The sequence below is a fragment of the Pogonomyrmex barbatus genome, unplaced genomic scaffold, assembly GCF_055798465.1.
Source record: "Pogonomyrmex barbatus isolate J1 unplaced genomic scaffold, ASM5579846v1 scaffold2, whole genome shotgun sequence".
NCBI classification, from domain to species: Eukaryota; Metazoa; Arthropoda; class Insecta; order Hymenoptera; family Formicidae; genus Pogonomyrmex; species Pogonomyrmex barbatus.
Window position 1 is genome coordinate 17,853,364 of NW_028297116.1, and position 25,680 is coordinate 17,879,043.

The 25,680-nt window shown below is 42.0% G+C and overlaps 2 protein-coding genes across 7 annotated transcripts in view; both read left to right on the plus strand.

Moving 5' to 3' along the window:
• The window catches only part of LOC105434240 (tubulin monoglutamylase TTLL4), a 139,525-nt gene extending 119,056 nt beyond the window's left edge, over positions 1 to 20,469 (plus strand). For all 6 annotated transcript variants that reach the window (XM_089076219.1, XM_089076221.1, XM_089076220.1 and 3 more), the window contains 3 exons: positions 16,772 to 16,831; positions 18,236 to 19,330; positions 19,602 to 20,469. In XM_089076219.1, coding sequence (XP_088932345.1) covers positions 18,246 to 19,330; positions 19,602 to 20,190 — 1,674 coding nt within the window. In that variant the 5' untranslated portion in view covers positions 16,772 to 16,831; positions 18,236 to 18,245 and the 3' untranslated portion in view covers positions 20,191 to 20,469. The remainder of the gene's footprint in view (positions 1 to 16,771; positions 16,832 to 18,235; positions 19,331 to 19,601) is intronic.
• On the plus strand, positions 12,396 to 13,792 carry LOC105434241 (enhancer of split mbeta protein). Its single transcript, XM_011649905.2, has one exon. The coding sequence runs from the start codon at positions 12,752 to 12,754 to the stop codon at positions 13,373 to 13,375; it is 624 nt and encodes a 207-aa protein (XP_011648207.1). The 5' UTR covers positions 12,396 to 12,751; the 3' UTR covers positions 13,376 to 13,792.
• Positions 20,470 to 25,680: the final 5,211 nt, after the last annotated feature.

A 25,680-nucleotide genomic window follows, 5' to 3' on the forward strand; every position in this document is an offset into this window, starting at 1 on the left:
GGTGGTGTTACACATCGAATCCAGCCGAATCGAGTCGAGCCTCATCGCGACAACACGGATTACCGAGGCTACGAGCACTTCGTGGAGTAACGGTACGGTCGAGAAATGATAAAAATGCCAACCGCGAAAATTGCGATGCACCACGATGACCTCAGCTTTTTCATTGCGCCGTGACGCCGAGGCCGGTAACAGTACATCCTGACGATTGGGTGAGGCCAAGCCACGCGAGTCACACCGCGTGTGCATCTCGTCAACAAGAGCCGAGGCGAGCAGCTGGCGCGATCCTGATCTCGTGATGTGCCTCGTAATTCAGTCCCGCTAAACGGGTCACGCGGTCACTTTGATATTTATCGAGTTCGCGTGCCGCTGTCGCGAATTTTCGATCTCGTTCTCTCGCCCGGTCCGCATCTCCGGCCCTCCTCTCCGTCTCCTTTTCTGCCGGATAATTAAATTCCCGAAGCAACAGGAACCATAACTGTTCCGTCGGTGGATTCTCTGGAATCAAACTGTCGTGTCTTACATTCGTGAGTGCGATTAATTATCTCTCGGTTCGTCGGCGATCGCACCTGGATGATGACCGCTTTTATAATTGCAGATAAACCTACTCCGCTTTCCCGAGAAATCTGTTTCGAATATTTTATCCATTCTTAATATATTAAACTTCTCGAAGCACAATTTTTAAGGAGCGATATTTTATCACACAATTATCGATAACTTTATCGCATTGAGGAAAAGAAAATTTCTCAAAGAAGCTCAAAATATTTGAATAAATGTAACATGCTAAGCTAAGTTTCAAATAATTAGAGAATTGAAAAAGCAATTCTCGAAAAATTTTAGGAATCTGATAATTTTTTTTTTTATTTTTTTTTTTATCGAATATATATATATATATAAATTTGAAATTAATTGCTTATATCGCGTTGCCTTCTCTATTCTCCAGTCACTTTAAAATATTTGATTTCGAATCTTTTTACGGTAGCTCTTCTATGAAACTATAATCGCCTGTTGAAGAAACTGTGATTCAATTTAAATGATCGATCAATTTAATTTTCGTCTCGTCGTAGACAAGTGAATTCGAACGAACTGAAAGCGATGAGATGATTGCGATAGTAGTAGCTTGAAACTGTAGTCCGAAATCACAGTCGGACGAATTTTTGATTCTTCATAGCAATTACGAAGCACAGACAGAAGTTCTAATTCCCGAGGTTTGACTGTATTTAGCGATTGATGGCAAATAGTAGGTTCCCATTCAGCATAATCGGCCCGAATTCAGGAGTCACTGCTTTGGAATTGCTAGCCTTGCTTATCAATTTGATCCTTTCCTCTCAAGAGTCGGATAAACGTCTTTAAATGTAAGTGGTCGGTTTGCTTCTTTTTGCGAGACGCTCGCTTAATGTCGGCCATCTTGATTTTGTCATTAATCCGTTACTTACCTTTACGTTCAACGGTAAATTCTGGCAATTTTTCAAGAGTTATGTCAACGTTAAATGAAGACTTTATTACATAAAACGAATATTAAAAAACTGACGAATTCTCGAACCGGTTTTCCACTTTAAAATATTCCCTTCGTGTAAAAATGTCATTAATTTTGAAGATGATTCAAGACTTTTCGATGATCAAAATTATATGCGAACCAAATACAAATAAGTATAAGTACGTTGACGTAACGGATGTACGAGTTAGTTAGCTTTTAATGCAATGCGTTTTAAATTACGTAAAATTAAATTTATTTATTACGTGGAAGTAAACAAATTATCTTTGGTCGCAAGGTTAATCGTTGAAATTTGTTTCACACTCGATTATCTCCGGGGCACTTTCGGAGAATCAAACTGATCGATTATTTATAATATGAACCGTAGCTTGTTTCTGCCTTCGTAATGTCAGGCCGATGATGCAATGGTAACAAATGGTATCGGTGTCGGATCTTGGCGCCACTTAACGTTTCGGGAGGAAGGAGATCCGTCTGATTACGCGCGCTACGTACGGATTAAGTTGTCTCATGATATCGTAGCGGCTCCTTTGAACGAGAAATGTAATCGTATGCGAGAGGAACGCGAGAGATTGCTGCGGGAAGGAGATCGGGCGAATAAAGGACTCGAAATCTAGAGAGTCGTAAAGAAAGTCATACGTCAAGAGTGGAACTTTTATCTTTTCTTAACCGTTGATTGGAGTTTGGATAAGATAGATATTGTATATATCTCATAATGAGATTAATAATCGAACGATTATCGAATGTTACAATGTATACATTTATCAAAATCTCAGTACGATTTTCACTTACATGAGACTGTTAATGAGGCTTTCAAATTTCTCTTTCCCTCTAACATGTTCGACAATTTATATTCTTTGTTTTCAAGAGACACTTTGGAACATTCAATTAATTTTTATGTTTAATTATCACAACTTAAATATTATAAATATTATAATATTCGACGTACAATTTATTACTTAAATACAAATGATTCTATTTTATAAATACCCATAAGAGAGAGTATAAATAAAAAATTCTAAGAATCTTTGTTTTAGTTTTATCGCAGCTATTTTTTAGATGTCGTATTTACTATATATATTATCAATGCTCGAGGTGTTTTAGCTCGAAAAAATCGATACCGGATGCCATTGGCCAATGTCGAGAATATTAGTCGTTCCCACACTTTCGATACAAGAACGGTGATGACATCTCGCGACGTCTCATCAGCGTCAGTCGCGGCTGACGTAAATCATGGAAAAACGGCGGTTTTACAAACGGCCGCCCAATCCCGATCTGATTGCCGGCGTGGTCGATTTCGAAGTCGTTAAATTCATTTCCTCACGGCACCATCTTCGGCGACTTTCACCTCATCAGCCAGATTGAGCGGTAAAATCTGTCAGCCTTACATAAGCCCGAACGCGCGCGCAGTCGACACTCGGTCCCATCCGCACGAGCCCGATTAATCGCCACCGGTGAACCTGCCGGTTGTATTGGCCTTCCGTAAATCGACTACATTGTGCATACGGGGTTTGCTCAATGATGGACACGACGCGATTTTTCTTACATAATTAGCAAGGTCCGATCATATCCGGGCGCGCTGTCCGGTAGACCGTAAATGGAAATATAATTAATTTAAAATTGATATTTTAAAACATTTTATGCATTTCAATAAGAGAAAGGGCGAGAGAGAGAGAGAGAGAGAGAGAGAGAGAGAAGAAATATGTAGAGATAAATTTAATTGGATGGGGCAATTTTTAAAGATGCAGTTTTTAATGTTTCAAAAGACAATTATTAAATTTCTAAGATAGTAAAAATTTTCAAAGCTTTAATCGCATTTTTTTAGTTTATTAAAAATATACTTGTTAAAAAATATTTTCGAGATTTATATAAATTGATTTCTTCAAATATAAAACATGACGTTATTGCTGTTTGTACACGTAACGCACGCAGACGAGCCGCGTCACGTTACTCAATCGATGGCGGATTGACATAGTTGTTTGATATTTCATTCGTGCTTCGACGTCACGATAACTTCGTCGTCCATTCATCGCGACTCGCTCGAGGAGGAGAAAGCGACGATTGTTTTGTCGCGCGATAAGCGTCTCTGGAATTCCGTGCGAGTGTTTGGATTACAAAAGCGATCATTAGTCAACCGGAATGAAAATGCTGTCTGCATCGGGACTGCATCGACTATCGATGTTGTCTTGCACATCGGAAATTGCACTTACGCCGCTGAAAGGACCCGACTGACTGACATCCGCTCGAAGCGACTGACGTATCGAAATGGAAACTAGTTCTTCGGGATGGAGGAAGGTTTCAGCAGCATCGCAGGGCGCACACAGCCCCGACAGTTGCCATTGAAAGGACGAGATAACCCTTAATTCTATGAAATATCGTGATTCGTGCATTAAACATCGGGAAAAAAGATTAGCACCAGTAATTAAAGGCTTGTTTTAATCGCCTCGAGGCCGTCTCTCGGGATATCTCGGCGTATCTGCAAAAAGAGATTTCCGCAGCTGGCACGTAAGGCGTTGCACGTCACGAACGCGGCTTCAACATTGTGGCATGTGAAAAACGACGCGAGTTATTACCGCCGCGCGTAAAAGATAGACTCTTGATCTTACATTAGCCCAACGAGGTAAACCGGGGACGCGCAGAGGGAGTGGAAGGAGGGGGGGGGGGGAGAAGATAAGCAAGAGTGACGAAGCGGCGAAAAAGTGGAAGACTTCGCGGCCTTAATTACGGGAGCGGAGGGTACGCGCTGTCCGCGGATTCCGCGGAATATGCGTGGCCGACGAGACGCGGATGATTTAAAGCGTGACAATATTTCACGCGACGAGGACACACGTTCGAGATCCGTAACGAATCCACGCCGGTACAGCAATTATCCGGGGCTGCGTCGAAGAATCGTATCGAGATTCTTGCGCGCTCTCGCACCGAAACATAAAATCTGTAGACATCTCTCTCTCTCTCTCTCTCTCTCTCTCTCTCTCTCTCTCTCTTTTTCTTTTTACTGCAAATACCAAGATAAATTATAAGTACTCGCGGATGAGACAGTTCATGATCTTCCCTCGATGGCACACTCACGACAGAAAGTCGTGATTAACGGCTCGAAGTTTCGCAGAAGTGTCGCTTTCATCTTTGCAGCCTTTCGTGAAATGAATATAATCGCAAACGGCGGCTTTTGAGGCTGGGACAAGCTGGTAACAATGTCGAGGAGGAGAAGAACCCCATTCGCACTTTTTCCCGCCCAGCGAAACACAAAGTTTCGCATAATCGCGTTCGCGAGGCTGCTGCTTCGCCCGATAAAAATTACAGTCTAAGCTCGCGAAGACGCGCGCGGTAGTACTTACTAGGGGATTAATAGCTCCCCGATTTTTGACTTCGTCGCGCGTGTAGTGTAATTATTCAAATTGCATCGCAAGAGAGGTACCCGCGCGGGTAGATTCCTTCGAGGGGCACCTGAAGAAGAAGAAGACGTAGAGGAAGTCCGGGCAAAAAGACGGACAAGTGACGGACGTGGCCGCGGGCGGACGTCTGCGTTAGAATAATGTAGGCAGCGTGCGACGTAAACACTATGCACGGATGGCACAAGTGAGACAGACCGGGGGATGCGACCGAGAGAGGGATGAAGCGACGAAGGCGAGATGAAGATGAAGATAAACAGTGAAAAATGCTACTTCGCGCGGCAAAAAAAAAAACACAGGCGGGACCGTCCATCGAGACGCAGCTCGCAACCTCCGTGCGAGGTAAAATAAGAAGCACGCGGCGAAATTGCACGCACAAGTTCGAGAAAATAAACGGACGCGATTCTGATTTCTTCCATGATAGAGGTGCCAAGATTCTTTCGAAAGTACCGGCGAATTGCACGATATGAGATATAAACGAGCTTTATTAATCGTGACACGTGTTAGTCACGATGCCGGGTAATTAGATGGGTCTTCCTTGAAAGCTGAGGCTACACTTTTTAACCGCGTGACTGGTATCGTTGATAATTTTATGCGTGATGCGAGCACATGGTCGGCGCAATAATGAAACGTTTAAAACGAGACACTGCGCAAGACGTTTTTTACCTAAAGAAACGCAAAGAAATGCGAGGACACCTTCCATAATTGTACGATTAAGAATTGCCTTCATTCGGTGCAATTTGCGTGCGTGCAAGAAGAAATCGTAAAATCATACTCTGAATATAATGAGGCGCATAATCCGAAATTTATGAATCAGTAGAACAGTTTGAGTAATGTTATGAAGGATGTTATTCATCCTGCGATTTATTTCATTTTGTAATTTAATCTTTGTCATCTCGCCACTTGAAATTTTATTGCTCTTAAATGTTCAGACTTGATATTATAAAAAGTTATGCATGCAGGTATGAAGTAAAACTATCTTATAAAAAGATGATATTTATATATTTTAAAGCTTTAGCAAACAAGAAGGAGCTATTTTGTTTTTATCTCTAATGAAGATCGCTTTCATCCATTATTTATATCGCTATTTTAAGGACGACTTTACAAATTTGGCTAACGATAACAACATCAAGGCCGCAGCTGATACCAAAACGTATTATTAAATATTCTTTTATTAAATTCTGATCAGATTGAGATGATAGATAGTTTATCTGATATCGGCGATAAAAGAAAAGACACAATGTAATGTGGGTACAATGTTATTCTGAAGTCAGAGTTATTTCTCACATTTATATTAATAATATCATATTATTACATCTTAAGTAAGTGTATTATAATTAGTAATATAAATAAAAGGAATAAAATTTAATTTACATAAAAATAATTTTATGGAAATTATTTTCATAAAAAGATTTTTGCACAGCTTTAATGCACTTTACCAAAAGGCCTTATCATTTTCTATTTTATTTAAGCTATTTTGTAAAATAAACAATTATTGTTAAAAAAATATATAAATTATCAAAAATAATAGGAAATAAATTTTTAAAAAACTGACTTGTGTTATATCAGAAGCGATTTTTAAGCTTTGCTTTGCAATCAGCAAGAGTAATAACAAAATTCGATTTCTATATAAAATAATAATGTTATATCTCATCTGAATCGATAATACCGCTTACATCAAATCCGCCGGAGAGCGTTTTCTTTTTCGTTTTTGGTTGTCCTGTCGCGATCATTCAATCCCATTACAAAAAGAGTATTAACGTACTACCGTGATACCGGTCTCGCGACCTACTCCAAGGATACCGGCGTAATTCGCCACGAGGAACGAGCTCGCGCTACGAAAAAGGAGAAACGAGGTAGCTACGAAGGAAGGAAGGAAGGAAGAGGGAGAAAACGCGACGGCTCCCTCGACAACGCCGTAGGGCGTCGTAGGGTGCCTGCAAGATGCGGGCAACAATGTGGCCCGTGCTGCGTACAATAGCCTCCGCATTATGTGCACAGCGCGATGGGCGATGGGGCAGCGCTAAGGTTACATTATCCCGGCTGGTCGGTCGCCTCCTCCTCTCACAAAGAGCAAACTCGCGGCACACAATACGATCGCCGAGGAAGACCGCGCCCGTGCGTGTGTGTACGTGCCCCGCACACGCATGCAGCACGCCACGCTCGTGTACATCAGACTAGCGATGGCGTGCAACTGGTATCGTGCCGGAGAAAATGGTTTTTCCGGGTGGTATGGCGGTTAATATATAAAAATCGTACAAAGATACTTACTTCAAGATTTATAAAGAGAAAAAACTTACAATGATTAATTGAAGTTATGAAATAACATCTGCGTTTTTAATCTTAATTAATTTTATTTATAAATATTTATAAATAAATTTATTAAATTGTTATAAATTTGTTATACTTAAATCTTTATAAATTATAAAAAGTTATTTTTTTATGCCAGTAAATTACTTGTTGTGCTTAATCTTTATTGAATTTCCTATTTTATTATTATATTATTGAAGTATTATAAAATAAATTTTCTCTCAGCGAAGTGAAAACAAATCGATTTCGCTTGAAAGGCATTTCTGAAATTATTACGAAATTTGCGAGATGAGAGATTTAAAAAGTGACAAATAGTAAAATTATAAAGATGGATTATTAACGATCACTTCCTATTTCCCGATGTAGACTATAAATTCGCTCAGCACTTGTTATTGCTATGTTTGCCACGCTTTTATTCCGGATGCGGAAATGAACGATTCGGATTTAATCGAAACAATTCGCCAAAGGCTTGCACGAGGTTTCCTCGCTCGATCCCATCGCTGCGCGCACCGCACGCGGTCCGTTGCAACGCGTGTTTCCACCGTGTGGTGGGGTCGGCTTCCAGGCCTGAGAACGTTCCCACGTTCCGTAGCACGAGCCAAGAGTATACAACCGGAAGAATTTCGGAGAGGCGAGGCTACCCCATTCTTCATTTCGAGGAAGGGGAAAGAGACGGACGGAGTTCCGCGAGCAAGGGGCTGGAGAGAAACGGTGGATGAACCGGGCGCGAGGAAAGGGGTTGACAGGGGAAATGGCGAACGAGGAGAGAAGAGGTCCGTCGTCTTTGCGGGCAAGGGACGGGGAAGGAAAGGCTCGCTCCGCGGAAGTGTTCCGTGTATTCCGCCGCGCCAAACGAATTAGCATCGACGACCTTCGTGCCTTCCCTTCTGCCGATAGACGGGGCTCTCTCGAGGAGGCCCGGACGCGTCGACGCGGAGCACGAGGAGATCGAGAAGCGCCGAACGAGAAAGACCCTTCCCTCGAAGAGACCTTGAATTCGGTAAATATTACAGTTGCTCGGAGTGATGTGATCGATTGTTGCTTTAGAAGTCGGATACACTGTTCATTTATATTTGTACCGCTTCGCTTTCAGGACGCAGTTCAGAAAAGCGAGAGGGAAGGGGGGGGGATAACTCTCAACCGTGATAATTCACGTTACTTTATTGAAATACGGATTAATGTAAATTGTGCTGTGATAATGTAAATTATACACAGCGATGTTTGAATAAGCCCGTTGGTTTGATTATTTTTTGGAATATTGTTTCTTGTTTTTTATATATATATATATATATATATATTACATCCCGCTTTGCTTATATCCATTTTTTACAAGGAATAATCGACGATTTCCTCCTTGCACAAAAACTGTAGACTGCTATTATTTACACAGGAATTGTAGCGTATTGTTCGCGACGTGATTAGTTAACACGCGCGATGATGTAACTGTGAATGCATTTTATTTTATGCTGTTGTTTTTTTTCCATTTGTCAATAATATTTGCCTACAATATTTTGTATTGATATTAACATTATCAATGATCTTTATATATCGAATAATTACTTTAACATTTAAACCAGAGATTGCTGCAAAAAATAAGATTGTAGAGTTTTGTTACAAAAATTGGCATTTAAAAGATTACTATACATATATTTTAAAATGCCGACTTTCACGAAACAACGTAATAAAATGAAATTACAAGATAATTATGCATTCTCATTATCGACATTATTATTATTGTGTAATAATAATGCTCCATCGCTCATACATGCTTTAATGCTACACTTAATTAACATCGCACCGATTCTGTTATCGCGCTTATCAAAAGTCTGTCAGCTCCGTTAAATGTCTGTCGGAACACAGAACTTCCTGAATGTTCTGAAAAATTTCGGGAAACCTATAATTTCATCATCTCGCAGCTAATTAATATGCTCGACGAACCTGTTGCACAACCGAAATATCGACTTGACGGTCGTAACGTAACGTTAATGCGAATCACGGTGAATTCCGATGCATCTTTCTTTCCTTTTTTTCTTCTTTTCTCTTCCTCCTCCCCTTCTCTCTCTCTCTCTCTCTCTCTCTCTCTCTCTCTCCCCCCCTTCATCCTCTCTCTCTCGAGGTTAAGACTTCCTCGATCTCTCGGCGAACGAGGAAGCGCACGATTTGCTTCGGGCCGACCGTCGAGTGCGCAAAAAATCCATCATCGTACCCAGAAACGAATTACGAACTTCATCGTCGGGAGATCGCATAAGGACGCGGCGCTCTCGCCGCGGGAATATCAACGTTCATTTCATTCGCCGTCGATGCTGAGCGGGCGTAACGAGTTGCTAACGTGGGGCAATAATGTGTGCCCGGTTGCGTCCCGGCGGTAGCGCCGCATCGGCGCGGATAACGCTCGTTTCACCGGGGCTTTAACTGGCATACGCGCGTACCGCCGCATCCGGCTTGTATGACTAATCAATGTAATTATCTTACCGGTCTTCTCTACCGGCGCGCGGTCGCTCCTGCCTTATTTTCGTCCGCTCGACGCGCGTACTCGCCGCGCAAAAACTATGATTCGAGGTGGTGAGGGTAAATTGATAATGATAAATGATATACGGCAAAAGACAACGAGAGAGAGAGAGAGAGAGAGAGAGGAATGTAAATAAAAAAAATGCTTGGATCAATGAGGGAAGAGATATGAGCACGAAGATTAATAATAACTGCGTGACACACGTGTGCATTGAAATTATTCGAGTATGTCTAGAAATCTGGCATCTTGCCAGAATAAATGGAGAATGTCTCGAACGTTCCGAAACGGTTTCGTTGAAACCGCGTGTGTCACAGTTAAACGTCAACGAGAGAAGCGTTCCGACCAGTGTAATTATACAGTATGGAAATGGAGACCACCATCTGAAAATAATGTAAGGAAAATTGAGAATTTTATTTAAAAGATGTAACGAAATTGTAACATACTTGTATAAATTCTTCTTCTTACATCTCACTGTAAAATACGAGCCGAATGGATTATATTTTGTTTCATCTTATTAGAGAGAGAGAGACTCCGTGTTTCATCATAACAAATTATCCTAAAATATTATCTTTAAACTCATACTACGTTTTCATTAAGAGTTTGTAATAACTAACGCTTTCTCTCTTCGGAACGAGGTAGACTTATCTCCCGTGACTCCGGAGACTCTTATTTACAGAGACATTATAGCGAATTTTTTTCTTCCGAAAAAAGATTTCTTCTCGAGCGTTCTAAAAATTCTTGCTCGATGAAATTCCAGTGGTATTTTCGTAGCCGTCGCAATTTCGGACAGATCGGCAATTAAACAGCGACCGCATACTTGAAGAGGCGGATTCTTTTTCTTTCCTTTATTCTTTCGGAAAAAGATGACACATCCTAGTAATATCCGAATTGCCTCCGAAGCGACTGTAGCCGCTTTTGCGTTTAGACCCAAAGGCTCGTAAATACCTGACGGCCCACTCAGCGAGGTCTTGTTTGAGGTATCGGCTCCCAAAAGGGAGGCTAAACACCTCGTTAAGTCCCGCAACCGAAGTCCGTCTGAGTCCGAGAATGGGCGGATCATTAAGAACGTACGTTTATAATTCAAAACATCGGCTCCCGGGCCCTGCTTCGATTGCACCGGAACCGGTTCTCGAAAATCCCTCCCCTCCTCCCAACGCTGATCTCGAATGGAATATGCAAAATTTTCTCGAGCTACGCGATCTTTTAAGAGCAGGAAGAGATCATAGGTTAATTATGGCCGAATATTCAGGGAACTAGATATGAATGGGAGATACGTCTGCCTTATTCCCTCATCGCAGAATCGAAAGACGACCTAACTGGAACTGGCGAATGGAAGATGCCATTTCTTTCCCACGCAGAGAGATATTTACGGTCACAATCTGTGACACAATCCGTTATTTCCTTAAAGAACTTCCACGTAGACGAGATTCGTTCATTAAAACTGTTTTTATAAAATTTTTTTCTATCTATCAAATAAACATCTATGTTCTCAGAGATTCAACGTATGACGCAACGCGGCAGAAACAACCGGATGATCTCTCGTTGAACGCGGCGACAAGTGCGAGCATGCCAGCCGCGATGTTTATTTCTATTGTTTCGCGCGAGGAGAAACGCGCGAACTGGTGTCCACGCCGCGGTACAACGTCGTTCGCCAAGACGTGATTCACTCCAAGGAAACGCCGGGTGCGCTGCCGACACGCGCATGCACGTGCACCGCGTCGGTAGTAATCCGGTAAATCAACAAGTGTCGTGCGCCTCGAGCGCGAAAGCGGTGTTTAGATTCTTATAAACATGCCGATGGAAAATATTATTATCGCAGTGCCACAAGTGGGCACGGTGTGAACGTGTTCCACAGATATTTTCATAAGTTTTTATTAAATCGAATAATGAAAAGAGTGCAAAATTCACATCTCTCATCTCTCATCTCTTTCGCGCTCTAAAAAAAAAAAATGGAACATTAAATATTCAAACGGCAAATAAGATTTGTTTTATTTATATACAGATCGACCGTCGTTGAAACATCGTCAAATTGTGAGTGATTGACACATGATATTTCCAAATGACTCGGAGCATCGCGAGAAAGTTCGTTTTCTCCCAACGTTACGTTTCAATTTCCAGCCCGTGCCCTCGCGATGCGGCGGCGTTCTTCCGCTAGATTCAATCTCTATCTCTGGCGCGAGGATCGAGAGGCTCGCGCGCCGCTTTACCGCGCGACGGATCGCGCGAGTCGTCCTCGTGCTGGTCGCGCGTCGTGGCGTGTGCTCTCCTCTTCTCGCCTCTCCTCTCGCCCGCGTTACTCGGCGCGGTTCGGCGCGTCGCGGCCGTGCCAGGGCACCGCGTGTGCAGGTGTGTGCTCTCTCGGTGAGCGCGGTGTCCCCTCCCGCGCGTGCACGTACCGCTCGCGCTCTTCGCTCGCAAGGAAGGCCCCTTTCCTCCCCCCTCCCCTCATCTCCCCTCTTCGCGGCCCGGCAGGCGTCAAGCGGCACAGAACCTGTGCAGGCCCCAACAGGCCCCCCCGATCTGTGGGAACGCTCCGGCCCGCGAGCTTCCCACGATACGCCACGGCTGCTGCTGGCTGGCCGTGCACGCGGGCTGCAGGGTTCGGCACACCGTGCCCCCCGGACCCCTTCGCCATCCAGCCAGTGAAGCGCAGGACGACGGTGGCACGGGTGGGGTACCATGCGGCATATAAATAACGGGTTGTGCCCCACCAGCGCCTCAGAACCGTCACGAATACGTACGGACTCAGACGCACTCTCGGCACTCCGAGAACAGCGAGCGAGCAGTACATTCGAGTAGAAGGGTAATATAGAAAACACGTCGTACGTCGTTTTCGATCATTCAATCGAGTCGATTACGAAACGAGGAGGAATTGCGGATTCTCCTGGAGCCTTGATCGGAGCCTCGTCCACAAGGTGACTCGGGACGTCTTCCCCTCTGCCCCCCCCCCCTCTCCTCGGAACTGTCGGAGAACATCCGCGGAGAAAACTCCACCGGACTCATTGTTACACATTGTTCTGTGACCAGTGACAATAATAATAAAGTGTGATCGTCATGTCGCCGCACACGGGCTACACGCCGGTCAGCGGCATGGAATACGAGGAGCCGGTGTCGCGCACCTATCAGTACCGCAAGGTGATGAAGCCGATGCTGGAGCGCAAGCGACGCGCCCGCATCAATCGCTGCCTGGACGAGCTGAAGGACCTGATGGTGACCGCGCTGCAGGCCGAAGGTGAGAACGTGGCAAAGTTGGAGAAGGCGGACATCCTCGAGCTGACGGTGCGTCACCTTCACACATTACGCGCCGCCAGGAGGCTCACGCTCACCCCGGAGAACAGCTACGCCGATCGGTTCCGCGACGGCTTCACTCAGTGCGCCCAGGAGGTGTCGACCTTCCTGTCGACCCCGGTTGCCGCGGCGGTGCATCCCGCCGCGGGTGCCCAGCTGATGCGACACCTCGGCGGCTGCCTTCGACGACTGGAGGGTCCGGCTGGTACCAAGCACGTGGTGCCGACGGCGGCGACCGCGGCTGCGACCAAGACGACGACGACTCAGGCGCCGACGAGCCAGACGAACGTGCCCCAGAACGTGTACACCCCTCCGCAGAGTCCTGTCAGTGTCGCGAGCTCCTCTGGAGACTCTTCGGAATCCTCCAACGCGGTTTGGAGACCCTGGTGATGAGGCACTCTACAATCGACATGAGCCTGAGATCTCCGGGGCGTTCGAGGCGATCGAAAACGGACGAAGGATCCTCCCGCTGAATGGCGCCGCGGGGAGGAAAACGACGAATCTCTGTCTTCCAAATGAAATACTTTTGCGAAAAGTCTCATTAAAGATCTTTAAGAACTTTACTTCTCGTTACTGAGATTTACTTGATCGCATTGTACATAGGTGATTAAAGCTTTAAGTGACATCTGTGATAGGGTTTCCTTTTGTACCTGAGATGACTATTTTCTCGTAAAGCATAGCGACTATTATATAGATGTTAACTTGTTATGTTTAAGAATCTTTTTCGACGCAATGCCGTACGGCGTCTCTGTTGAGGCCGTCGGGCCGCATCATCGTCATCAATAAACGTCTTGTTTCAATGATAAACGATATCGAATCACCACCCACACAATATTCCGCATCCTCTTCTCTTCTCTGCTAATCTACTCATGATGATAGAATCATATATAAACAGCATTAAATGACATAGCGAAATGCTACTTCATTCTAATATATTTTCCTATTATAAATAAAGTTTAAGTTTATAATTTTTACACACAAAAGTTTGTGCAAATTCATTATTTGTTTATAGACACAACAAAAATGTTCGGCTGTCGAAATAATTTTTAATTTGCGCAAAAACATTAATAAATATTAAAAAAAAAAATTGAGACTAATATTTATTTCGCCAATTTATTGTCAAGTATATAATTTATCTAGAAGGTATTTAACAGCATAAAAATAATTTTCTAGTTAGTAACCAATTGATTAGAATGACTTTGCTTAATTACCTTTACTTCATTAATAAATTTTAAAATACTGGTCATCAAAATTAGATAATATATTACAGGTTGTATCTTTATCTTTAATTAAAAAAAAAATTATTCATTTTTTATACAAAATGAGTTGTAATTTATTTTAAAATACTTTATGTAATATAGATAGGATATATATTTATAATAGACATATGACTTTTTAATACTAAAAATATTTTTTATCGACATAGAACTTTACAAAAAATTAAAATTTTAAAATTATCATAATTACATAGATGTAACTTGCGGAAAACGCAGTCTGTCATTGGAGAAAAAGGCGGGAAAAGTTATTTCTCTCATGAATCCATTTTCACAGCTCTCACATGTAATTATAGAGATACAGTCTTGCCGCTTGTATTAAAAAATCACGGAAGTTACGGTACGGGAGGGAGGGGAGGGGGGTGCAACAAGATTAAATCGAATCAAATTGCGCAGCACTGCGACGAGAGCGCTACAGCAAGTCACCTTCGGCGCATGCAAAAGGCTACAATGTTTTGGCCGGCGGCTTTAATCGCGCCGTGCGACATTGCAAGAAATCGAAAACCGCTTGTCACCTGCCGTAACCGGTACAGGTACTATACCCGGAGGTGGCGAAACTGACACATGAATATTAATGTGTCTTACGCGACTTAATACCCGAGCTGCACTTTCTTGCATCTCAGCCTTAAAACACAATTTAATCAATTTCCCTCATTCTCCACGGGCGTCAGGAACACAATGTCTGTTTCGTATGCACACATGCTTAACGGAAAGATGTAATTTTTGCTCTCGCATTTTTTTCTTTTTTTTTTTTCCCCAAGCCAATATCACGTTAGCTGAATTTAAGAATATCGATTTCTCTCCGATATTGACTTATTATATAGCGCGCAGAATTCACCGAATGATTCTTCCCTTTTCATAGATCGCGATCTATGACCTGAAGATCTATGACTCGAAGGGGTGCGATCCGCGACGGACGAGGAAGGATCGCTTCGAGACTCATCGATCAATCGCGCCGATCGATGGGCGCGACGCTTTCACGACTTTTTCGAGCCTTCCTGGGTTCTGGTTGTATTTTTGAAGCATCGCGTTAATTTGATTTTACATAAGTGGGACACGAAAGAAAATTAACTCTTTCTTCTCCGCGAGTCCCCTGTCTTACTTTCCGTTTAATGCACTCCCGCGTACTCCCAGCGACTGTACGATCGATAACGAGTATTTAATTGCCGCACGGTGGCCAGCACATGTTTACTTACAACGTGCGTTTCGAGGCGGCGAATTAATCGACAGTTCTCACTTTTTATACCAGCACCGCATGCTTACACGTCTGCTCTCGACATTCTGGTATCAATCATCGCGCTTACCCATTTCACGGTTTCAGCGCATATTTATTCTCCCTGTGTATCTCCACAAACTTATTCATTAAAGGGAATACGTCCTAACTCTTTAGCTTTACCTCTTAATCGTGCGATGTAAGTTGGTGTGATGCCCATTGCCGTAGAATATTTTTCTCTATCATTTAATTTTTTTTTTTTTTTTATACAATATATAATACAGATAATTTTATCGAAGAATGTATTATCTTACTGAAACGATACTTCTTTCATAATGAAGATTTGAAGTTGTTGCGAGAGTAGGGGAAATTGCATTGAATTTTATTGAAAAATGTCGATTGACAGAAAAGTGAGCAGCATTTTCAGTACAGACATAAATTATTATAACGACAATTATTTTTTTTCTTATTTTATTTGCATGATACCGTTCCCTTGAAAATGTAATTGTACAGTAACGTATATTAATCGTTTTGCGTACGTGCGGATGTGTGTCCAATGTATCAGCTTCTCATTCAAGCGCAATGTGCGATTGACAGACGCGTATTACTTGCATGCGAGTAATTGCGCTTGTAATTATTGGGATACATAAGCCACTCGTTGATTTGCAAGCATTTACATACTACAAGACATGATCTTCTTAAAATAATAAAAAAATAAAACATTGTTTGCAATCGAATCAGTTAAACTAGTTATTTTGGCTAATTAATTAAAATATAAGAGAATTGAGAAAAGTAACTTCTAAAAAGCTATTTTTACATATTTTTTGTACTCGATCTAACAATAATCGTAATAATAATAAATAAAAATATTCGAAATGTTTCGATTATACGTTAAAATACAGATAAATATATGTAATATTTTGCACGACATCGAGAATACAAGTCAACTCGTCTTTAATATTCGAAGATGAATGATCTTCGAATTGACTTATCAGTTGTTTTCAATAGTTTATCGAAACGTAAATTATTATTATTATGGTATAAATGTAGCTGTTACTGTCTTTTCACAGTACTCAACTACATGATTTCGCAATTACACACTGACGATCCGTGCTTTACAAGATCGGCATTATTATCTGTGCGTTTTTTTTTTGCGTGCGTTTCTCAAAATGTTTTTCCCGCAAATTCCTATGTGCTATAAAGAAACGTTAATTGCCGCCGCAACGAATGGAGGCTATCCCAAAAATCCGTGATTTCTCAGCAATCGTAATAATTCACCGATCGATTGTGGTGTTTCAGGTGTTTGTGGCCGCGTCATCATAATGCTGGTAGCTGCTGGCGTTTAAACAATACGAATTGGTAAGCAACTTTTCTCTTATAAATTTCGCAGTCGTGCATGTTTAATTTTCTGCCGCGTGCATGAAAACGCTTACGTTGCGCGTTGATGCAAACGTGAAGCATTGTCATTCGATTCAGTCTCGCTCGTGATTACAATTGTTACGCAGAAATTGCTTAGCGATGTAATCGTCAGTGTGATAATATTATATTATTTTATTTTATTCACATTTTACACTATTCGATTTTTATGATTTTTCGTCGCGTCGTGTGCGATTCTTATCATATTTTGACATATGTCGTTATCTTGTAACTTTGCTACTATGTAACTTTTTATCAAACACGATTATACGTTCAAAAATATGAATCAAGGATAAATAAATAAAATAAATTTGAGAAAATAATTTTTTTATCTTTTTTAAGAAAAATATTGTCTCAAATTCTGAAATGCTTAAGAATATCCAAAATGTGTTATGTCTGCAGAAATTATGACACATTTGTCTCGATATACATAGTAACTGCTATAATTGAGTTTTTAAATCGACTTTAGGTAACTTTCTACATTGTGGAGTTATTTACGCGAAGCAAAATTTTAGATGGAACGTATCGATAAGTTACGGAGAAAAAATATTTCTGGGAAAAATTTTATTCAGGTTGACGTGGCTATTGGCTAAATTGAATTTTAATCGAATTTTACTTGTCAATCTAGAATCTCTTGCTCCCCACTGTACCAAATAAATCGATTTTATCTGCAGCTGCTCGGTTCATATTATTAATAACTTTATATCTTCAATAACATATAAGTAATGGTTGTGATGCTACTTAATTATGCCCCTAAAGAAACTTGTCATACTTTGTAACCGGTCGGTGGAAAATATTCACAGGGAATATATACTTTTATAACAATAATAACGATATTATATAAATATTACAAAAATATATTGTAATATTAAAATATTACAAAAATATTTTGTAATATTAAAATATTACAAAAATATTTTGTAAATATATTAAAAAAAAATAATATAAAAATTTGTAATTACATCAATGCAATATATCGAGATTAACAAGTCAACCATCACACTTCTCACCAAGATATGACACATATTCATCACAAATGCTAACAATTCCGCATCTTGAAGATGTTCGGTAGCGGTATTCTGTACCGTATTAACGGTATTCGTCGGTACCTTAATTGTTTAAAGACGCTCACGTTAACGACAGCGTTAACGAATCGACGTGATTCTGCAATTACGAATTACGGATCACAAAATTGCGTCTATTTGCCGTTATGTAAAAGAAAACTCTTTAACAGTTAAAGAAATATTAATTTCGCGAATGTAAATGACGTAAAATCTCTCTAGCTGTCAAAATTAAATTGTCACGATGGACCCTTCGTCCGTCCCCCCCCCCCCCCGTATGTTGCAGGCTATTCGAGATGGACGTGATAGCATATAATCAACACGAAACCAATAGCATTGCGAGCAGTACCGACGGCGCCGAGACTCAATATGACGAGGAGAGCGTGCCTGACCTCGATGTCGACAGGGACCTGCTGTCGATCGACGGTGACAAACGGAACAAGCTGCCCTTACGTAGAAGCTTGTTTGACAACGTACCGCCTTACGTCGCCTTTCAGCCGTTCGACAGCAAAGCCGGTTCGGTACTGCCGTACGAAGTGACGATGCATCTCAAGTGGCATCTCACCACGATAACACCGATATTAGTGCGTCGCATCGTCACAAATTCCGGTTATCGGCTGATGAAGAAGTGCCGACACTGGTGCGGCACCTGGGGCAAGCATATGAAGTCTATCTGCTACAAGGGCTTGAAGGAGTCGCAGAAGGTCAACCACTTTCCAGGCACCTTCCAGATCGGCCGGAAGGACCGGCTGTGGTGCAATCTCAGCAGGATGATGGCGAAGTACGGCAAACGGGAATTCGGCTTCGTGCCGCGCACCTACGTCCTACCTCAGGACCTGCGTATTTTCCGTCAGGTGTGGGAGAAGAACGGCGGCAAGGAGAAGTGGATCATCAAGCCGCCGGCATCCGCACGCGGCACCGGGATCCGCGTGGTCCATCGCTGGTCCCAGATACCAAAGAAACGCGCCGTCATCGTCCAGCAGTATCTGTCGCGGCCGATGCTGATACGCGATGCCAAGTTTGACCTGCGGCTCTACGTGTTCGTCACCAGTTTCAATCCGCTTAGGATTTACATATATCCGGACGGCCTCGTGCGCTTCGCCTCCGTCAAGTACAACGACGACATCAACTACCTCAGCGACCGTTTCATGCATCTCACCAATTACAGCATCAATAAGACCAGCGCGACCTACACCAGTAACGATTGCGCGGATTCCAGCACCGGTCACAAGTGGACCTTGAGAACCCTGTGGTCTTATCTCGAGCAGGAGAACGTAGATACTGTCAAGATATGGGAGTCAATAAAGGATATAGTTATCAAAACGATGATAGCTGGCGAATCTTCTATCAATACTCTAACAAGAGCCAATACAACTTCGAGGTGAGAAGAAATTTCAATTATCTAATTTATTTTTTAATGAAATCAATTATTATGTTACAAATTTTTATTTAATGTCAATACTTTTCTTACATTTTGGATAAAACTAAAATATTTAACGATAAAAGAAATGAAAATTTATATATCTTTTTGGACAGCTTTTTATTAAAATACCTCAGATTTACTCAGACTCATTTTTGCTCATTAAAAATTAATTAATGTTTTTGCTCAACACTATTTTACTGTCAATATCTTTCTGATTTTAAATCATAAGGTACTGTTGCTACGAGCTTTTCGGGGTCGATGTTCTTCTGGATGAGAATCAGCGACCATGGTTACTTGAAGTAAACATATCGCCCTCTCTACAGTCTTCCTCGCCTCTCGACATCGCGGTCAAGGGGCCCCTCATTAGAAACCTCTTTAATATAGCCGGATACCAACTGCCCACATGCATACCGGCGGAGGAAACTGCGAAATTAGCCCAAAGATATCAATTAGATTCGGTGTGCCAAGATTACAGACTGCATCGAACTACCCTTAGCTATCAGGAACGACACAAGCAGTCCATGTATGCGAACCTGAGAAATCGGGAATATTATCTTGATCAGATAATCGACGATCTTACGCCTGACGATGTAAGACACTTGATTATCTACGAGGACGAGTTAACACAGTCGGACAGATTCGAGAGGATTTTCCCTACTACTACTAGCCATCAATACTTGCAGTACTTCGATGTTCCGAGATATTACAATATGTTATTCGACGCGTGGGAGACGAAGCACGGTGACAATCGGGAGGAGGGAATCTCCCGATTGCAGAAACTGTGCAAGACTAAATATCACCTTGAACAAGTTTTTTAGATAGTAATCTTTTTTTCATATGCCATTTACAACGATGGTACCGACATCAAAGAAATACGGGACGACATTGTTCCCGTAATCGACGGGAATCGCTCCCTTAATCGTGTGGAATGTCCTTGTTGTTTCGCATGCACGCTTTGATGTATACGGGTAAATGTACCATTTCCACGTCCGTTGGTTTGTCAAGGAACCAATTTCATTATGTGCCTTTTCCCACGGTTGTGCAAATTTACTTTATGGTATGAAAACTTTGTCTTTAATAAAAAAAATTTTTATTAATTAGGTGTAAAATTATTAATACAACGATATTAAATTGAACTAAAAAAACCTCATCCCACTCAAAACAAATATTAAATATAATCATTTATCCAGTTTATAATAAATTTGTAAAAATAATTACATTTATTTCAGGGATATAAACAGTGTAATTGAAAAAGAAAAAGATTATTATTAAAAAAATTTAAATTTAATATTAAATTTGAAATTTGTTATGTCACAATTTATTGCAAAACATTTTTTTATTTTTACTTAATAATTTTGGAAGCAGGTTTTACAAGCGGAATCAAGATATCAAGATATCAAGCGTGTACAAGTAAGCAAAAAATTATATAGTTAGTTATTTCCTCTTATTTCCTCTTAATATGATTATTATATCATGCGCGAAAGAGTGAATATCTCTTGTTAGAGATATTCATAAGAATTAAGACTGCAACATTTGTCATTTTGTCGTTTTAATAAAATAATTAGATTGTGATATATTTTCGAGAGTCTGCGTTTATAAATCGTCCCGAACTCGATTTCTTCCGACACTTTTACTCCTCTGAAATCATACGCCGACATAATACACGAAAAGCACATAATTGACAAAAACTTGTCTTAAATTTAATGATAAGAGGCAAGCAAGTAAGCATGAAGTAAGCAGATCCCAAAGGGGAGGGATGCACGCACGGGGGGTACCGGTCGTAGTGAATTGTCGACAAGTCATCGTACCGAGAACGACGAGATGTTCGCGTATGTCGAACGCCTAACAGCGATTCTTACGGAGGCTGCCGGAGGCAATAAAAAGCCGCCGATGTGAGTCTCTTTGCTAATGTGGCGACCATGCATAATTTTCAGCAAAGCAAGAGCACGGCAAGATTGTCTGGCACCTGCTCTGGTAATAACTTAAAAAAATAACCCTCTATCCAGTTTCTACCTTGATTTATCGCAATCGCTATAAATAACAGTCTATAACTCTATAAATAATACATAGGTTCGAAAATCAAGTTTGGAAATCAAGTTTGGAAACGAAATTCAAGGCGTCTAAGCAACACATTTGCGACAGTCGGGACTTCGATAACTTACAATGAACGTAAGCGTTCGAGTTGGTTACAAACATAGTCAGATGTAATAGTGAAAGAAATCGTCCAAGATCCATGCGGTTTTTACGGCTGTGATCGCGCCGGGTTTAATAAATCCGTACTGACAATTTAATGTCTCTATTGTAACCGCGACAGTCGGCGGTACCGACAACTGCGCTTGATTAGGTTAATACGAAAGGGGACCAGATTTCTTCGCTTCCGCCCTTTAAATTCAATTATTGGTCGGGTACTCCGTCACTTAAAATATCATATATCAGTTTTGTCCGGAGGAAGTACGATCTGTGATAGAGTGACCAAACCAATTATCTTCAAACGAAGATAAGACAGAGCGTTTGATTCGTTCAAACCTTCCGTCTCGTTAAATGATAATTACCGTACGTCATTACGCCATGATGATTAACGTCTCGAAATAGCGTTAACCTTTGATATTTTGTCACACGGACGCAGCAGAAATATCTTCTTATAAATAATAGAATTAAAAATGCAAACAGTTCGCTACATTGTATATACAAGGAAAAATATTTATCTGCAAAATTTGATATCTTTATCAGTAATTAATTTTCGAAAAAAGAAGAAAACAAATGATAAGAAAATAATGATAATTGATGCTAAACATATTACAAATTATTTTTTTTTTGAGCGACGTTAATACCAGATTTACGAGGTTCAGATTTCGGAAGGTGAAATTATTCGAGGGCGATATTTGCATGGTGCACCCTACCGTCGTTTGGAGAGACAATGGGCTCCGCTCGGTGCTACGACGGTCAACGGAATTGATATCGTTATTGTAACGACATAATAGACGTATTTTCTTATTGAGATTGCAACCTCGCGTATGTATATGTGACGTGCGCGCCAAGCCGGCCGGCCCGACTTTATGAATGTATTCATTCATGCGAGCATTCAGCCGCGTGTGCGTTATATAACCAACACAACGCAGATAGCACGTAAGGCTAAGGACCCCGTCTCTTCTACGTGAGGACAGATCTCAAGGAGACCCCCTCCTCCCTCCCCCCCCCCCCCCGCCACCGGAGTACGGGACAGGTAGTTACGCGTTTTTACGTCGTCGTCACCGTCCATTAACGAGGCTAGACCTCTTTGTCTACCTTCCGTCCGACTTTTCGTCCGGGGCTTTATTCGAAACCTAGAAAAAGCATCGGCCGCGTATCCGGAACGATAATTTTACGTCGGTTCTAGGAATCGTGCGTGAAGCACTTTGGCCCATTTTAGGGGACAATCAAACCTAAATTCATAAAATCCTTCTAATCGACTCATTAAACACACCACATACACACGCGCGGATTGCGCTTTGTCACTTGATCAAATTGACACAGCAGTTGGATTCCTAATGAAAAGTCACTTCGTGGAAATGGGGTCTGGAAATTAGCTCGCTCCTATCCAACGGCGAAATTATATGTGAGTTAAAATATGCCATTATCGTTCGGTATATGATTTGCTCCAAAAAAAAAAGAAAAAAAAGAAAGAGAAAAATAATACATTTTCACAACTTTATTCTCTGTTTTAATTTCCTGTTGGATATAATGTAGAATAAAAGAGAAGATTTCAGATAGGATATCGACAAACGAGATGTAAACAATGACATAAATTAACTTGCAGTTATCAATGAGTGGCAACTTCAATTCCATGTCAATTAGATGTCGGTCCTTGTCTGCTTCGTACAATCCGCGCGTGACGATTGTGCGACGCGATTACAATATGTCCTCCGCACGTGTGCATAATTAGCGTGTCATTTATCACGAGCCGTTGGCTCGAGTATAGAGGCAGTCTTGTATCATCCAAGGCCATTCTCGATATACGAGCCATTCTAATGTATCTTTCCTACGACAAGCGTAATTTCAACATTATCGTATATTTAATTGTGCATTTAACTGTGGCACGTGTCACATAAATATTTCACAGATATCTATCGAATCGAATCTCGAGTAATTTTACAAATACAAATAAAAAATGTAGATATGGCCATGAGATTGAAGAAGTTTAAGCGTATACTAAAAACTAGTTGGCTACAACTATTGTTTCATTCAGAAGAGAGATTTTTGTAGAAATTTTCACAATTTGTCAAATATTGTAATCGCGCCAAGGACATATCTAATGTAAATAAAAAAAAAAAGAACGGGATTGTGTATCATATATTTTTTTTGTCATATATAGTTTTTATTTGTATTTTAATTATCACGCGCATATCAGTTGCGCGGATTAATTGATCGATCGACGATTCGTTCTCCGCCGACGAATGCTGCACGCGCGAAACTCGCTTGTGGGCTTGAAGAACGTACTCGACCCTGGATAACGACTTAATAAACCGGCAGCGGCCACCGGGATACGAGCAAAGAGTACGGAGGAGTGAAGGGGGGGGGGGGGGAGAGGGCACGACCGCGGTGCGGGCGGATGCGAGCACGTGGAGCGGCGCGGGGGCATCGCGGTAGTCAGGTGCGTCGCGTGCCCCCCACCTCCGTCACGTAGCTAACTCGTGCTTTGTTTTGAGAAGGCTTAAGAGCGCCCGTTCCCACGCTTCCGCGCGCGCGCGAGCGCGCGCGTTCTCCTCCCGTGCCTCGTGTTAAAATTCGTATTCGAGATATGGCGGATTCCCGATTACCTCCCCCGCGCATCCGTCCGCATAAAATTTTGATCGCGAGATTTATCCTCAGCGACTCACGAGGTCTAGAACAGGTCTAGAATATGTTGTATCTCGAATCATCGATCAAAAGTTCAAGATCACTAAATTCATATTTTACAGTAAATAAATAAAACGGAAGAGAGACACGTGTAAAAAAAGTATTGTTTATTTTTATTTAAGAGTCTGCTCGTACAATTATTATCGTGATCTTTATGCGTGATATAATAGTTTCATTCGTTTTATTTAATGCGTCTGGAAGTTATGGGATCATCCATCCCGTGGCATCAGGCCGCAATAATGGCAACGCGTAGATTTCGCGCGCGACCGTACGCACGACTCGTCGTCGCGCACGCCGCGCTCGTGCGACGCGGCACGCTCTCCTTCGGCGCGGTGCGGTGCGGTGCGGCACGGCGCGGTCGTACATACAGATTGGATTCATTGTTTCAGCATTACAATAATCTCACTCGTGACTCCTTCCTCGTCGCCGCGTCTTTCCGCCTCTCATTCTCCTTCTTTTTCCTCGTTGGCGCGTGACGGAGTCGTTCCTCCGGTTCTCTCGCTCTTACAAGCGTGTACGCGTGATTACGAGGCTGCGCATAGCCCGGACGCTCCTTCGAATCGCGATGGTCTTCCCACATACTTTCACGCCGCACGCGTACGCCTCGTAAACCGTCTCCTTTTCCCGGCCGGCCGACGAATATTGTCACGCAGTTCATTCCCATACACACAGACAAGTCATGTCGTGTGCACGACGATTTCACCACTTTAGCAGGATAAACGCACAATAAAAACAGCTAAACTCAGCTAAACTAAAATTGCTGGCTTTGAATTTTTGATAAGCTTTTATTTCGATAATAGATTTTCTTGTAATGAATTACCTGTGATTAATTTTAAGTTTTCTTTTTTTTTTTTTTCATTTTGAAAAATGAAAACGAAAGAAATAAAATCTAAAAATATGTTGTATTAAAAATGTTATAACTGTAATTTGTATAAAAATATAAAGTTATTTCAATTCAAACGGGCCAAACAATGAAATTTTGGGTATCCTAGGACATTATACAAAGGCATGGGGTGTCGCTATAATTTCGGGCCTCTCCTCACAATCGGGGGTACCGTGATATTAGAGTGTATCGGCACGCAGCGCGCGCGTGTACGCGTGCACACACGTCGCGTGGTGTGGTGCCTAGAGGATTCCTACGGTTTTTCGTTCGGTTCCCACGGCCGGGGTGCGTCAGGTGGCTAGCGCGGGGTGCGCGCAACACCCCCCTTTCTTCACCCCACGAAATAGATGTAAACCCCGGCCGAGAAATCCCGCGCAGGGCTCCGCCCCTGCCACCATTTTCGGCACGCATGTTGCACGCGTGTATTCGTGGAGGAATGCCACCCCGGACCCCGGACCCTATTCGCCTCCCCCTCCTCTATTCTTCGTTATTCATGAAAACGACTCGTCGTTGACCCGCATTCACCGCAATTGATGGGTCGATCGATGAA

Coding starts and splice junctions, on each gene's coding strand:
- LOC105434241 (XM_011649905.2), top strand. CDS start 12,752: ATGTCGCCGCACACGGGCTACACGCCGGTCAGCGGCATGGAATACGAG.